This window comes from Sinocyclocheilus grahami, unplaced genomic scaffold (genome assembly GCF_001515645.1).
Source record: "Sinocyclocheilus grahami isolate Dianchi unplaced genomic scaffold, SAMN03320097.WGS_v1.1 scaffold593.1, whole genome shotgun sequence".
Taxonomy (NCBI): Eukaryota; Metazoa; Chordata; class Actinopteri; order Cypriniformes; family Cyprinidae; genus Sinocyclocheilus; species Sinocyclocheilus grahami.
Window position 1 is genome coordinate 532,886 of NW_015505772.1, and position 15,941 is coordinate 548,826.

Here is a 15,941-nt window from a genome sequence, read left to right on the forward strand (position 1 = left end):
GTAGTTTCTATTTTAAAGAATACTTTAATAAAATAATAGACTGGACAAGGATTGACTCAGTACTCTTATGGCCTAGTAAACATACAAACGTACAAGGATGCAATACCAAAATCAGATAAATCTATATCTGAATTTTATCAAAATAATATTACTTTTTGATAGAACCACCGACACTGAACAATGAAAGCTCTGTGATAATTTGCATCCCCCATTAGCTACAAAACCAAATCTACAATACAGAAAAAAGACAGTAGTAGCAAAATAAAACGCTTTTCACAAAAAAACAAAAGGAAAAAGTTCCTAAAAATGTGGCCAATGAGAGAGAGAGAAAAAAAGCTGTTCTGACTGATATATCAGAAAGATTGTTTCAGTTGGTTTAATGATATTTACAGGGATGAAGTCGAAACTGATGCCTTTGACATTTGATTGGAGCCTTAAGGATCGGTTACATACTAGAGGTAACTATTCAAGACACTTGAAAAGAGTCTCAGAGCAAGAACCGGTTGAGGAGGAGGAGGAGGAGGAGAAGAATCAAGGAAGAGAAATATAGAGCGCTAGTGTGAAGGAGGCTTTGTTGGAGCCCCTGTCTCTACTAGCATCTCAGAACGCTGGTCTCTTGTGGTCCTACTGTGTTGCTCTGTGTGGCTAAAGACATGTAACAGGAAGCCAGGGGTAAACGGGCATTTCACTGTTCCTCCAGCCAAGAAGGTTTGTCATCCCCTGGTGGTTTGAGTTTAATGTTGAACTGCTTGAGGGTCTGTTCCAGCTGTTGCTGGTTTCCAGCAAAGTAGGCAGAGATGGCATTATGGAACAGCAGAAGTTGCTTGTGCATCACTTTGACCTGTGAGAGAGATACACAAATCATGTCAAGAGACAATAAATCCATTACAGGCTACTTGAGCGATTTCAAGAGGAAGTTATGCGGGTGGTCGGGGACCTTGTTTTCTTCCAGGAACTTGAGCTTGATGCTGACATCACTGCGAAGATGTTCATATTTGTCCTTGTGGATCTGGTACAGCTGCTGAGCATCCTCGATACGAGCCATAGTAACGGCGTCCCGTGGGCCCATGTTCAACTCTTCCAGATCTGCCCTGTACGCATCAAACTCGAGCCTATAGGAGATCAGAAAATACCACATAAAATTATTTTTTATACAATGTGATGCCCAAAGTTGAAAGTTATTTATGATGAAATCTGACATTAAAGGTAGCTAGTACTGCATCAGATAAAAGCACAAAGCATCAAAGGTTTCTCAAAGATCTCAACATGTACTACACAAAATAAATAACTGTGATAGAGGATATGCTACTCATTTTTCTCTTTTCAGTCTAAAGACTGAGTAAGAGGGCCAGTCATTATCAATGCCTGTTGGTGCCTCACACCGAGTTCATTCAATACCATCTTGTCTGCTATATTCGATACTAAACCAGACAACTGTAACGTATAATGACCCTCTCAAACGTCCAGTAGCGTCACAGGCTAATTAACCTAAAACACAATTCAAGTGCTTGAATTTCCAGCCCTGACAGAAAGTAGGGCCCAGTGCCTCTTCATATTGCATACAAATGGAACACTTCAAGCACCTTGTAAAAAACAAAACAAAACAAAAAAACCTAAAAACTAATGGGGGCCACTATACTAAAGGCTACAGAGCTGGAGTAGCTTTTACCTGGCATTCTCATACATCTTGATAGTCATCAATGTGTCTTCCATTGTTTTGTTCACCAGTGTGTTGATGCTGGACACAAAGAAGTTGATGGCACCGAGCAGAGTCTCTCCATTCTTGCACAACAACTTCTGTGTTTCTGCATTATATCCGAACTCATCCTGTGCATGAATAATACCACAAAACTAAACTTTGAATTGAAATATAAAGCTGAAATCAAAATATAAATATTAGATGAAAAAATGAAAATTAGAAATATTGCCTTGGCAGCTAAATGGAATAAAATTATTTGAAGTACTAAAATGATTAAAACTAAAATTAAAATAAATTTAGACAGAAAAATAAAAATTAAAAGGAAAACTGAAAATATTAAAATAAAAGCCAATTCAAAATATTACTAAATAAATGCTATAATAGTATATAAATAATACTAAAATAACACTCAGCTGTACATGATAACAATCAGCTTTCATGTTTAAGTATTTTTAGACAATCCATCCAGCAATGTTAGAGACATTCTTTACTGATGTTATGTATAAATAACAAAACACAAATGCTAAAATAAACCCAAAAATAAGTGTGGCCTTTTAGCGCTTGGTGACATAGTCTTCCCCGTCTGTAAGCACTAGTTATTTTTAACACTGACAGTTTGAATTATACATTCCGCAACAGCATGAAATGCATGAGTATGTTTACAACAGTCCCATAATTATGCATGGCAATCACAACAAATGTCATAAATCTTAAGTTGGCCACGCTGCCTCACCCGAAGTTCTGGAGACTTCTGACTGAGGTCGGCAAAAGTGTCTCCGAGGGCGTGCTGCGTCTGCACCATGCTGTAAAAGTGGTTGGTTAGCGCTCGTGCCAAATGCAGCATGTTCTCATACTTCCGTTTGGTTTCCCGCAGAACCTCGATCTGAGTCTCCAGCTCCAAATCCACAGTACGTGAGCCACGGCCAAACCTCTCAGAGATCATCTGTTTGGTGCACTAAAAGAGAGACGGATAACAAATACAAATATATATAGTTCAGTCATGAAACTATAGATGGCGCATTCTGACGGGGTGTTAACGTAACTGATGATATTCAGAGAGTTAAACGACTTGGCACAAGCTGATTGGTTCATGCTCCGTATGCAGCCAATAAGCTTACTGCCTTGCATTTATATGGCTGGCTGGCATTCACTTGAGATTCCTGCAACGCGCTTTTAGAGTTCTCTGAAACCCTCCACCTTCCCCAGCTCCACCTGTATAGATCTGCTACGGGGTTATTTGATATGCTATTTGTGCAGCGACAGTATGTCTTAAACACTCATGGCACCATATCGCTATATGCATTGGCAGTAGCAAATTCCTGTACTCGCTTGCAGAAGCAGCAATAATCTACAACTACAGCAATAACCAACAGCAGCAGCAATTCAGCAGCAGCGTAGCAGATCTGTTCCGCCAAGAGCAAATATATTAACATTGTCATATCCATCACCATGCTAAAATGTTCAGAGAGTTGTTATGATTGAAATGGCTTTAGAATAGGAGTGGTTAATGGCACATGACAACTAATCACAAAATACAAACAGTTAATTGACAAACCTTGTATGTGTTCAGGCCCCATTTCTTCACAATGTCAAATTTCTCCACAGCAACGCCTCTTGTGGCCTCTTCTGCAGTCATGGAGGAATTGCTACTGCCATGATGCATGTTGGACCCTGATACACAGAACATACTTACAGTAAGTTTCAAATTACATATACACTGTACAACTGTCTATACTTCCACATTATTTACACATCATTTACAGATATTGTTGGTATAACTGCATCAGAGACAGCTCTGAAAGTGCATCAGATATATGTGAAACAGATGAGATGAGAGTGAATAAATGAAAGTGTTTTACTGAGTAGGGGGAATGTGTCGCCAAAGAGCCCTTAAATGATCCAGTGCTCTTTGGAATACCTGGGATGTCTTCTGATTGGTGGGCTATTCGGCACGCAGCAATCTGGCTTGGGGCAATGCTAACACCCCTAGACTTCATTCGCAGGTCTGGAGGTGGTCATGGCCAGGGATTGCAGGGGATGTTGGGGGTATACAGTATGATGGGGAACAGGGAGTAGGTGGTAGATATGCAAGATGTTTTACAATTATTTAGGCAATTGGGAAAATTATTTTTACAATGGAATGGGTTGTACCATATGAGTAAAGTATGTAATGTCAGCGTGTATGTGTGTGTGAATGTGAAGGAAGAGCAGGAGGATGGAGGGAGGGGAAAGGGAAAAAGGGAGAGAGAGAAGGTGATAATGTAATGAGATGAAATGAAAACAGGAAAGCATACAACTTTTGTTAAATCGGCTGCCTCATGACAAACAGAGTGAGACAATGTACAGTTCACTTAACATCACATGACTTATTTTAAACCCCAATATGTCTGGTAATTTATTGTTAACAACAAGTATTAATTTACACAGAAAGAAAGTGTGACTAGAAGTATCAGAAAAAGCATTGTCTCAGTTTGTGTAGTATGCGTCTCAGAAGTATTGTCTGAAAACATAAAAGGATTTACCCCAAACATATTTTACACAGCCATTTTGCAGCAGATTTTTCTAAACATTTCCTCTGCAAAGTCAGCAAGATTAAAGTTTAAACTGATTTTGAAAGGAAAATGACAAAAGAATCCTCATTACAAAATTCCTGCAAGTGAAAAAAGCAACCTTAACCCTGCCAGAAAGAAGAGAGAGAAAATGTAGCCCAGTCCAAACTGCTAAGAGAGAAAAGAAAAGCCAGGCGATTAAATTTATTCCTGTAGTACATCATCCCATACTCTGTCTAGGAAAGACAAAAACAGTTTTGAAAAGGACTATAATTCAAGGCACCACGGGAAGGTGGAAAACAAGAAAGAAGAGAGATGCGTTACGAATGAATGACCTTGCCCTTCATTTGGAATGCGTCTGTTGCCCAAAAAGTCAGTGTTAAGACGGACCGCAGGGCCTGAGAAAGGGTAAAAGAGACAGAAGGTCCTCACTGAATCAGAAGTGAATCAATTTAAGGGGCCAGGATGGTCACCTTACAATCACAAATCCTGTCCAGAAAAGAAGTGGTTTTGTTAGCCACATGTAACTAAATTAAAATCAAATCAAAAGCAGTCAGTTTTGCTTGGGTTACTTTGCAGACGTTAGCCTCATTTTCCATTGCAGAGGAAATGTATTTAAAACAAAAAAACTAAAAGCTGAAGCTCATTTGTCTCTTCAGATCTGTGGCCTTTTTTCACTCTGGTTAATGTCAAACTTTAAAGCCATTTAGCATGACTCAATGAATACCTATACACATAATGACCAATGCCTCTGGAGGCCCTGGGGGCTCTTCTGGATTGCACCATAGGAAAGAAAGGAGTGGAAAACCCATGGTGGAAATTATGCAAACCATATTGTACAATTCCAAGTGTATCTAGAAAAAATGTATGTATGTATTTGCTTTAGAAAGACAAATGTCATCAAAGTCATTCCAAACATGGTAAATATCACTAATAACAAAACTCAAATTTTGATTGGGGTCAAGTGAATCTAAAACTAGCCTAATTATACACAGATTTCTTTGCCCAGTCCATTAAAAAAAAAGATATTTTGCACAGTGCAGTAGCAACTGGGTTTTAGAAGAACATAATTTTACCTTTGATGGAACTGGTCGGAATGATGCCTTCTGTTGTACCTCCATAACCACCTGATACAATGCTGGTCTCATTTAGGTTGGGCCCAGACACCATAACCTGCTGTAAGTCCTACAGAAATGTAAACAAAACAGAGGAAGAGATCTTAAGACCGTAATATTATAACCTAGGCATTCTTTTTCATGAAATGAGCCACTCCTGTAACTTCTACAAACACAAACATTGGCATAAGTTGTAAAATGTTAGAAAGAACATTTTAGGGTTAGAATCACACTAGACTCAGAATTATTAAGAATCATGTGCCTGTGAATCATGTAAAAAATATCATATTTAATTTCCTGTGAAAACAAACCCTCTGAAAAATCCATGCGTTTCCTTGATGTAGTAAAAGCTTACAAGGCATTTGCAGCACAAAGAAACAGTCTGTTATCTGAAACAAGTCACATTAGTGACTATAAAAACTCTCAACAACCCACACCAATGTGTTACATGTTATCTGAGACGATAAACTAAGAAAAAGCTCTCACAAATAAACAACAACATCTGTAAACATTATTGCTGATAAAACAGGGGTCTTTAATGGGAGTTCTGCAAATCCGCAATGGTTCGATCAGCTGTTTTTTAACGTGTTAAATATATCATTAATTAAACTCTGACTAAAGTTAAATAACAACGTTTAGTTAAACATATAAATGTGGCAGAAACAAAGTCAAATTACAATATAATGTACAAGTATATGACTATGTCTATCAATAACGATTATTTAAATGGCTTTCCAATGCAAGCTTCATAAACCATGACCTGAGAAGACTGAGACCCTTGATGTAAAAAAAAAAAAAAGATTCAGTCATTGTACTGTATGCAATACCCCCTTTATAACAAAACAAAATTAATTGTAAAGGTTAATAAAAATGTCGTTGAACATACAGAGTTAATAGTTACTAAAAGGTAGCTACCCATGGGTTAATACCACAGAGAGACAAAACAGGATGTTTTTCAAATCAAACAAATAAAATATGTATCATTTGGATTTGTATCTGACCTCAAACACTGATTAACAGGGGGTGACACAGGCCAAAAAATAATGCATGTGATTTGAAAAACATCCTGTCCATTGTGACCAGATTATGGGGAGAACTAAAATCGTTATCTGCTGGAAAGACATACACGTGCAGGCATACATACACACACACACTCTGCCACCCTTCCCAGTGTTCCTTCTCACCCTGAGGCCTGTGGGACTCCCTACCTTCTCTCTTAAGCTCCACTGAATCTTTGTAGCCTGCACAGACATCGGGGAAGAACATGACAACAAAAAGACAAAAAGAATGATAAACAAACCAAAAATGAAGCACAATGTAAAACAAAATCAGACTTGAACACAGCGATGATGAAGTAAACCATCAAACACAATGGAATCCATATTTTGCGGCCAATTAGCACCTGTTAATACAATAAAGACAGGCTTCCAGGCTTGACAATAAAAGAAAAAATGCATGGAGTTACACTATTCTGTATAATTTCAGCCCTAATTAAGCAATGAATAAGCCCTCTTTATTAATCATGAGTCATAAATTGGGTTGCTAACAGATCCCCGTCAATCCAAACATCAGTGAACAAAGGTATGATTAAAAAGAAAACACTGATGCCACTCTTTCTCTCTCTGGGTAAAGAAAGACAAGAACATTTAGAAAGTCTGTTGTCACATTCTGGCTCAATGCTCCTGATCTATTTAAAGACACAGTGTAACGCCAAAGTACCATCTGCTTTCAGCTGAGCCATTATTGCAACTGTGAACATGATCAGCCACAGTCATCCTAGAATGAGCTTTTAAAAATGGACATAACATGAAAATGTTAAAAGGGAAAAAATTAAAAACAAACTAAAACAAAGAACCTTAACTTCCTCATAGGAATGATTCAACGTCCTAGCAAATATTACTACTTGTCTGTTTGCCTAACATGTCTTCTCCCGGATCCAGTGGCCTCGGTTTAGTTGTCTTACAGAGGTGTGTCTTGTGACAACATTACCACTTTACCTTTTCTTTCCAATGGTTTCAACAATACAGAGATTTGAACACTTTGTGCTTGGCTGAATTAGCTTTCTACTTCTTAAAAGCCTAAGAAAAGTAAGACACATTAGATTTACACTGAAGTATCGCCACAAGCCATTTTTATGAAATGAATAATTACTTATAAACGTGCCTGACAACCTTATTTTTAATGGATTTAAAGTCTTCAAGAAAAAGCTGGACAATCATAAACTGCAATGTTTGCACCACCTGCTACCTTAAGATCTTTTCTCATGGCTGATATTGTAAAACCTGCAACAAAACTAAACCAACTGGGCAGACAGCTATATTTTAGACTCTACGAAAACCTAACTCCAAACCTCAACCATCCACATTTTGACACTTTGTTGATTTGATCTGGCTTCAACTTTGCAAACGAAAAAAAAAAAAAAAAAAAAAAAACCCAACCAATAGGGTGAGTTCAGGTAAACTGTATCTGAATTTACCTGAATCACCATGTATCGCTCACCTGCTCCAGGCTGTCATCTTCTGCCAGATTCCTAGAGTCCCCATTACTGTTAATAGGAATCTCCATAGTGGCTGCTTTACTCATCAAACTGTCCGCCATACTGGAGTGATACTGAAAGAGAGAGTGAGATAAGGAAAAAGATGAGAAAATAAAACGGAGCTCTTCAATATATTACAAAAGGTTGTTTGTGACATTTCGGAAAAATATATTCATAAATTCAAAGCTGATAATTAACAATGCAGACCACCAGACCTCACTTCAGACAACAAATGCTAGATTATAACAGGCTCACAAGGTCGAAGTGAATGATAAACAAGGCCTGCTGTCATTCTACTTAACACATAATTTTGCGAAAACACATTGTACTTTGGGGAAAAATATCCCTTTAATTGTAAAATCTATAAGGCCTTCTATATTCCACATACGTTTGCCGGAAGCTGTAGATGGAAAAGAGTTTACTCAGGAATGTACTGCTGAAACACACTTATCAGATCTGACAGAGCCCAACCCAGTCATTACCACGAAAGGAACTGCCATGGAGTTCAAGGACTAGATCATTCACTTCAAATGAATTAACTTGGTTAAAAACCCCTTCAAGTTTCTAGGTATTTCCATCGATACTTGCTTTGGTTACTCCTTCAGAGTCCATTCCCACACCTGCAGGAGGTGCTTCACAGCAATGAGTGAGCAACTTCTCAAGCAGGCTTTCATTGTTAGCTCTCATAAAGCTCCCAGGCTCAGCCTCCTCAATAGGCAGAGGAAAATATAGGAATGCTGGGAGCTATGTACCAATCATGTGACTCATGCAAGTTCGTCTAAGCTTCAGCTTTAGACAAGCGCTCAGAGAGGGAGGCTCGGTGCTCAAAGGGCCGAACCGAGCAGAGGCATCATAGTCTGCCTTCACAGAAGAGCCATTTAATTCTCCTGAGTGCTAGAGCATGAAATTTAGGCAGGATAAAAGCTAATGGTTCAGGTCTTATCTGTAAACCACAGGAATGGAAAACTGGCATTAATAAATTTGCACTCAGTGAGCAGCAGTGGTGATGGCGGTGAGCCAGTGCAAGTGCTACTTTACAATAATGATGGAATGCAGGGGATAGGACCATGGTCATGGGATGTGGGCTGATGTGACCTTATTGAAGGCATTAAAATTAGCACCATTTACTTAGCGTAACGAAACTGTGGCAAAATCCTTATGCCAGAAAGCAATGTTTCAATTTGTGGCTTGCAGTCTCACCTTTGATTTACCAGCTACCTGTCGATGTGAATGACTTTTTCTTTTTTTTTTTACATATGAATACTTTGAACTATCATCACCTACAGAAAGATGCTGTGAGGATGACACTCACAATCCACTGTAGAAATGCTATTATTCAGAAGGACATCTGGCATCAATTTAGATGACATTTTAGCAACCTGTTGTCATATACAGTATGCAAACTCTCCAGAATAGCTCATCTGGAAACATGCCAGGGTGGCTGGACAGATTTTTTTTCCAACTAAAGTGTAATTATGTTGCTTGTACATTTTACATACAATATACATTTTCCTCACAAACAACGAAACAATTGTATTTCTATTTAGTCAACTGTTGGCAATGACTTTTATTCACATGCCCCCTCAGATTTCTGAGCCAAGTGGATTTTGAATGCAGCTTCCAAAATAAAAAAAAATAGCCGATTAATATTTTCTATATTTAATACAATCACACCGGCGTGATTAGAACGTTCAGTGCATCATATCATCAGCTGTTAAATTCAAATCTGTGTTGGCTGGCTGGCAATTCTCTTGTCAGAAACAACAAAGTGCAAATGTGTGAACAAATCTGTAAGACATTAATTAGTTTCAGTGATTTTAATGTGAGTTTTTGAGAGTGCTTGAACTAGACTGTCAGTGAAAATGTTCTTTGATAATGTAAAGGTTCTTTGCTCTCTTTCTGTACAATGAAAGCAGTGTTGGGCAAGTTACTTCCAAAATGTAATACATTATATATTACTAGTTACTGTCTTTTGAAAGTAATTAGTTACATTACAATATTACTGTCTCTGAATCGTAATGCGTTACACTACTTTTGAGTTACTTTAAAATAATTAAATTAACCAGTGTATCTATACGTTTGGTTGACTATTTTATTCTGATAAAGAACAGGCTGCAACGTTTGCAATGCTGTAGGCCTGTGTGTGTGAGTGAGGCGCCGGCGCGATCGAACAGCAGAAACAAACAATAAAAAAATACTCCGTCATTTTTGGTCATACAGATCATTCGAAACTGCAATGTGTTTACTTTTATTTCTGTCATCTCTGTTTCCTTTCCGTGGACTTTCGTAGAGCCCGGCGCCACACAAATAGCCTATGAACCAAACTCAGCAGCATATCTCTCAGTCTTTTCCTTTCGTTTTGTTAATCTGTTAATTAGGCTATTTAAAGCAGATATTTCACATATTCATTCATTTTATACATACACTATGATTTAATAAAAACAGATTTTGTTATTTTAGTTAAACTTCATTTTTGTTGCTTGTCTGCGCTCGTCCGCCACCTTTTTTCACTTCTCCGACCCCGCAGCTCTCTCCAATAGCAGTGTTAGTGGCACCAGTCCAGGTGTTTCCAGGTTTTACTCGTGCTATTTCTCCATGTTGAGAGTTTGGAGTCGCACATATTGCACGTGATAAATAACAGGAGGGTGTCCATCTCACAAATGTAGAATCCGTCTCTGCAGTCATCTCAACCATCTAATTCCAGCAACAGGAAACAGACAAACTATTTTACCCGCAGAAGTTTTTCTCTGGTGCTGTTTTGCGGTGTTGGTAAATTCACCACTTAATTTTGAGTTAAAATATGTTGTTGTAACTTGCGTTACTGAGATTGTAACGAGTAATAATATTACCCAAATTGTATTAGTAATGCGTTATATTACTGCGTTACAGCAAAAAGTAATATACTACTGTAATATTATTACTTTTGTAATGCGTTACTCCCAACACTGAATGAAAGTGTTATGATTAGTAGCCTAACTTGCAATGTTTTTATTCACATTAACTTAATAAATGCACATTAACTTTAAACGCATTAACTAGGTTATATCATGAAATATCTTGATTCTCACCTTTATAGATTATGTTGATCTATGCATGATGGTCAAAGTAACCTAATAATGTAATCTATTAACTATGCATAAAAACCTGTCTGTTTACTTAATTAACAGATATGGGTGTCATGCCATAACATATTTAATGCGTTTGGGGATGCTTCGAATAAAAAGGAAAAAATAAATAAAACATAAGCGCTGTTGTGGCTGTGTGTCACATGACGACACATATAAAATAATGAGTGCATGACGCCCCTGTTTATCACGAAGGCTTTTATTGTTGTTAGAAAAAACAAACAATATTAGCCTAGACAGCAACTCGTTCAGTGAAGAATTCACAGACAGCACTCGAATGTTATTGGCACGTGACATACTCAAGTCTTGAAAACATAAATGCGGTTATGAGCTCAAAGGAAAAATGTGTTAGTACATGCAGGAAGTCTAAACTAGCGGTGAACGTTGATATGCGTGGTGTCTAAACCCCACGGAGCAACTACCTGGGCGAACAGGTGGGACAGGTGAACGGCGACCATTTTTATGCCATTTAACCACGACATCATTCACCTTTACAAACTCGAGAAAAAATGTCCTTTAATCCATTTTTTTCCCACTTAATAAAAGCACGTGATTTCTACTCCGTTTGAAGATGTTTATTACATCATCGCCCTTATGGTGTTCAGCCGTGAAACAGTTAAGTTATGTATTTTATTTCCCATAACGCATCATTGTTATAATGTGTCAAGCTGGCTCAAGCATCCACCGTCCATGTCGCCCTTTCATTTAAAAAACGTTTTTCATGCATCAAGACAAATATGCCACACTTGGATCAGCAAGATCGCTAGCTAAAGCCGCATCTTATTTTTTGTCGTCATATAGCCACAATGCACTACATGAATTCTGATTCAACATCTGCTTAGTGCGATAAAGAATGCATAAATTAAAAACAAAACATAAAAGGTTCTTACCTGTGTGTTTCCTATTGTAGGATTAGCTATTTGTCACGCGTGCTGGATATTTTATCGCAGCTATATACTACCACTTCCAAAAGAGTGAGGAAATAATAAAAGCATGCATTCATGGAGGCTAAATTTATGTTAATTCATAAGCAGGTGGCTTTTCGCATGTTCAACCGATTCCACTATGACTGGCGGCTTGTTTGTATTATTGGGCGAATCAGCCTCCAGTAGCCCGAAATGCTTTGCGGATCTGACGACAGGCGCCGACCTTCCTTTAGCCGACGTGGAACATGCAGATAGCGCGAGGAAGAAGCCATGATGAGAAGGGAAGAGGGAAAAAAATCATTTTGCAGTAGTAGACAAAAACAACATGACACCTCTCATCTTTAGATCACTAACAGACCACCAGAAAGTGTTTTGTCCAAAAACAATGTTGCTCAGACTTTCACTTACTGACTCAGACATTTTTTAAAGTAAAGTCATCCTCACAGTTTATACTGTTTGCAAAATGTGTTCTATCAGATGAGAATCTGTTTGGTACATTACTTGCAGGCATTAAATATCAGAAGTGTATATACTGAATACTGAATAAAATGTTGTCTGCAGATGTCTGAAACAGTGTAATGGTTTTCACAGTTGCTGATGTCGAGATTTTAAGATTTGCTAACTCGGCATTAATTATATTTCTGTTATCTTGCCAAAATTTCAATAATTAACTAATTAAACCCTAAAATGCAAAAAATATTGAATGGTTTGTATCAAAGGTGCATTTTCTGCTTTGAAATGACATTGGAAAAAAACGATATAAATGTGAATTGAATATCAAAGATGTTTAGATTTCTTTTTCTTACAGAAAATACACATTCAATTCCCAAAATGTTTTTTTACTACTAAGATATTATAGGGCTATTATTTTGTCCCCCGAAAAAAAATAAAAAATTAATTTGGAAAATCAATCAATTAGAAGTCATATCATGCGTTTAAACAATATGGTTAATGATATTATTTGAAAATATGTGTACAAATATTCCACACACTAAGAAAAAAAAAACTGTCCCACTCAACTGTCCCATTCTATTTTTCTTTCATTCCACCTAGCAGCTACACACACTCACTCTCAAACTCTTTCTCACAGCTTCTCACTCAAAGTGCCATGAGATTGTCTGTAAAAAAAAAAGCCAGGGATCAGAGATTGTGTCCAAACCTCAGGTTAGCAACGTTGTGGTGGGTCCTGGTGTTCAGTAATTCAGCAGGGGTTCTCTCTGCATTTTATATTAACTTTTCTGATTGAATCAAACAAACAACCATCCGAAACATAAAGGGATTTTTATGGTTATTAATGCAATATGCAATTGTTGGCCTTCTCAATCATGTGTAAATGCATTGCGTAATATATTTTTCTAAAGCAGCTACCTTAAGTTGGCAGGTGAAGGCTGTTAACAGGTCCACTTGTCATTCTTTAGAGGTGTTTCAGAAGTTTCCCTCAGCTGCCAACATTTTCACTGTTTTTTGTTGGTTTATATATCACAGCACTGTAACGGCACTGCAATGTGGAGCTTGCACGTATGACTTTTTGTTTAACAAGCGATCTGCACGTACAGTGATGTTGTAAACATTCCCCACACACAAACTCACACACTACCCACAGTCATTATACACGTAAAACAAGCTCAAGGAAAGTATACAAGGATACAAGGAAAGTATTTCAAACCGCACTTTAGTTTTAGCCAAAAAAAGAGGAACTTAATGGAAAACCAGCCCCTCAGACTTGTAAAAATATTATTTGGTGACCTGAACTTCCCAAATACTCAAAGGGTCACTGATGTGATGCTCTTTTTCTGGATCTTTTAATTGAGTAAAAATAATAAAAATTCAATTTGTACTGATTCATTTTGATTTTATTTTGATAATATATATACCATTTGAACATCTTTATTTGTCACAGACTCATACATGATCCACTTGGTGGTGCTGTAACCTACACAGATGAATGTTAGTGATTGCATGAGAATCTATGTTTTGAAAGTTGTACAAGAGAAAACTAGCCACCACCTCTCTGTAACCTCGTTCACCTTAAATGGCTGCATTCGTCTTGACATGTTTGTGCGTTTGACGTTTGGTAGTTTACAATCGGATGCACGTCATAACAGGTGAAATCCGGCCAGTACAGCTGCCACACATCGACACACGTCAGCAAAGCGTGATTTGTACTTCTCACGCTGCCAAATTCTTCACGTCCCTCATCATAAAACGTCTCTAATGAGATCCTGATCGAGCTGTTCTTTTAACATTGAGCTGTTCACCCTCTGGCTCTGAATACAGTCTGGTTTTGACTAACTCTCTCATCAGTGAACTCAGAAAAACAGTTGTAAGTAAGGTCATGAAAGAGATCCTGCTGGTGTTTACTGTCTTGCACAAGGTGGACAGTACACATGCCAGTATGAAAAGATTTATTGCTGATTCTATTTTACCGACTGTTACGCCAAGCATTATTTGAACTTTTTTTAGTCTTTGTATCATTGTTTATCAGTAAATAAATGGCTTATTATTTGTATATTACAAGCAAAAAGCTTTCATCGGTTTGACACAGGCACTGTATTTTATCTAAAGCAATTTACAATGCAATGAAGATATACTATATGTATACATGACCTTGGCGTTGCTAACGCCATGCTCTACCAGCTGAGCTACAGCAATAAGAAGACACAGCACACCTTGTGTATGTACTTGATATCCCCTCAGTGTGGTTCTTTTTACTTGAGTCCGGACCAAAGCACAGATGACTGATTCCTGGATGCGAGTGCTAAAGCAACCTGTGGGATCAGCTCTGGAATGCTGCCATCACTTGTGAAGAATCCAGAGTCATGTTTATGAGATTAAGTACCAAACTGCACTCCTGGCTCAGCGGATGACCCCAACATCCCACCTCGATATCTTTCATGAGGAACTAGATGCCATTTAGAAAGGCTGTGTGTGTATGAACACGTACATACATATGTTCATATGTGTGTATTTGCACGAAGGTGCACAACTAGAAGCAGCTGCTGGAGCCCCTTGCTTTCGGCCCACCGTTCTCGCCCCAAATCACCCTCCAGAGAGTATAGAGACATGGTACATCACAGGCTGCTGACTGATCCAAACCAGCTCCCATGAGCACACACAGCTCAGTTTGTCTTCACACCAGTTTGTCTTCGTATGTCAGAGCCAGCCGTTGTTGAACCTCCTCTGGCCCAAGTTAAATCAAAAAGTTCTGAGCAAAATATGCTGAAAACATTATGTAAAATATTTAAGGTAATGTAATTACATATTATTATAGAGCAGCTACTTCTAGACAGTGTTGATATTGTTAACTAGAACAAATACTAAAATAATTGTCATCAATTGTAACAAGCTGAAATAAAATAAAATGGAAATAACGGTACTAAAGATTAAAAGATGAAAGATCTTTTAGGAAAATTTTATTTGTCGACTTGCTGTCGGTGCTGATAGCCTCGTAAAATCATGAAATCATTCACACAACCAATTATTTCAAACATATTGATTCATTCAGGAAACAAAACAAGTGGCTGTCTTTTTTGAGTGCATCATTGAATCATTTATTTAACCAATTCATTTAGACACACTGATTTACTAATGTGTGTCTCAGAGAGTCAGTTCTTCTTTGGCTTAGTTTGGAACAATTTTCATTGCTGGAACAAATATAGACTGACATTGTTGTGTCTGAAATGTAAGTTTCAAATATAATATTGTTTTATATTAATTTTTAAAGATATATACACATAAGTTTCTCTGTTTAAAATTTATTTTACAGCATCTAAATAATTTACAGCATCTACCAGGCCATTGCACAATAGCACCTTCCCACAATTCCCTGTTTGATATGAACTGTGTCGAGGATGGCTTGAGAAGCTTTCACTTTCACCCATTTAACAGTGCATGGTTGCCTACTGCTGCCAAAGGGCCACTAATACACTGCCAATGCATTTAAACCGCAAAGTTAAACGAGTAACAGGGCTGTTGTATTTGAGAAGCACTG

At 37.8% G+C, this 15,941-nt stretch overlaps 1 protein-coding gene across 5 annotated transcripts; it reads right to left on the reverse strand.

The window, feature by feature from the left end:
- On the reverse strand, positions 1-12,171 carry LOC107557232 (arfaptin-2-like). Of its 5 annotated transcripts, none has more exons than XM_016240575.1 (10): positions 11,915-12,171; positions 7,863-7,973; positions 6,548-6,604; positions 5,325-5,433; positions 4,584-4,646; positions 3,255-3,370; positions 2,433-2,654; positions 1,670-1,827; positions 938-1,112; positions 1-841 (listed from the first exon to the last, which is right to left on the reverse strand). In XM_016240575.1, the coding sequence occupies exons 2-10, from the start codon at positions 7,959-7,961 to the stop codon at positions 686-688; spliced, it is 1,155 nt and encodes a 384-aa protein (XP_016096061.1). In that variant the 5' UTR covers positions 7,962-7,973; positions 11,915-12,171; the 3' UTR covers positions 1-685. The 5 variants fall into 5 exon arrangements, with proteins under 5 accessions (XP_016096061.1, XP_016096063.1, XP_016096062.1 ...); XM_016240576.1 differs by having other exon boundaries at positions 2-841; positions 6,572-6,604; positions 11,915-12,170; XM_016240577.1 differs by lacking the exon at positions 6,548-6,604.
- Positions 12,172-15,941: the final 3,770 nt, after the last annotated feature.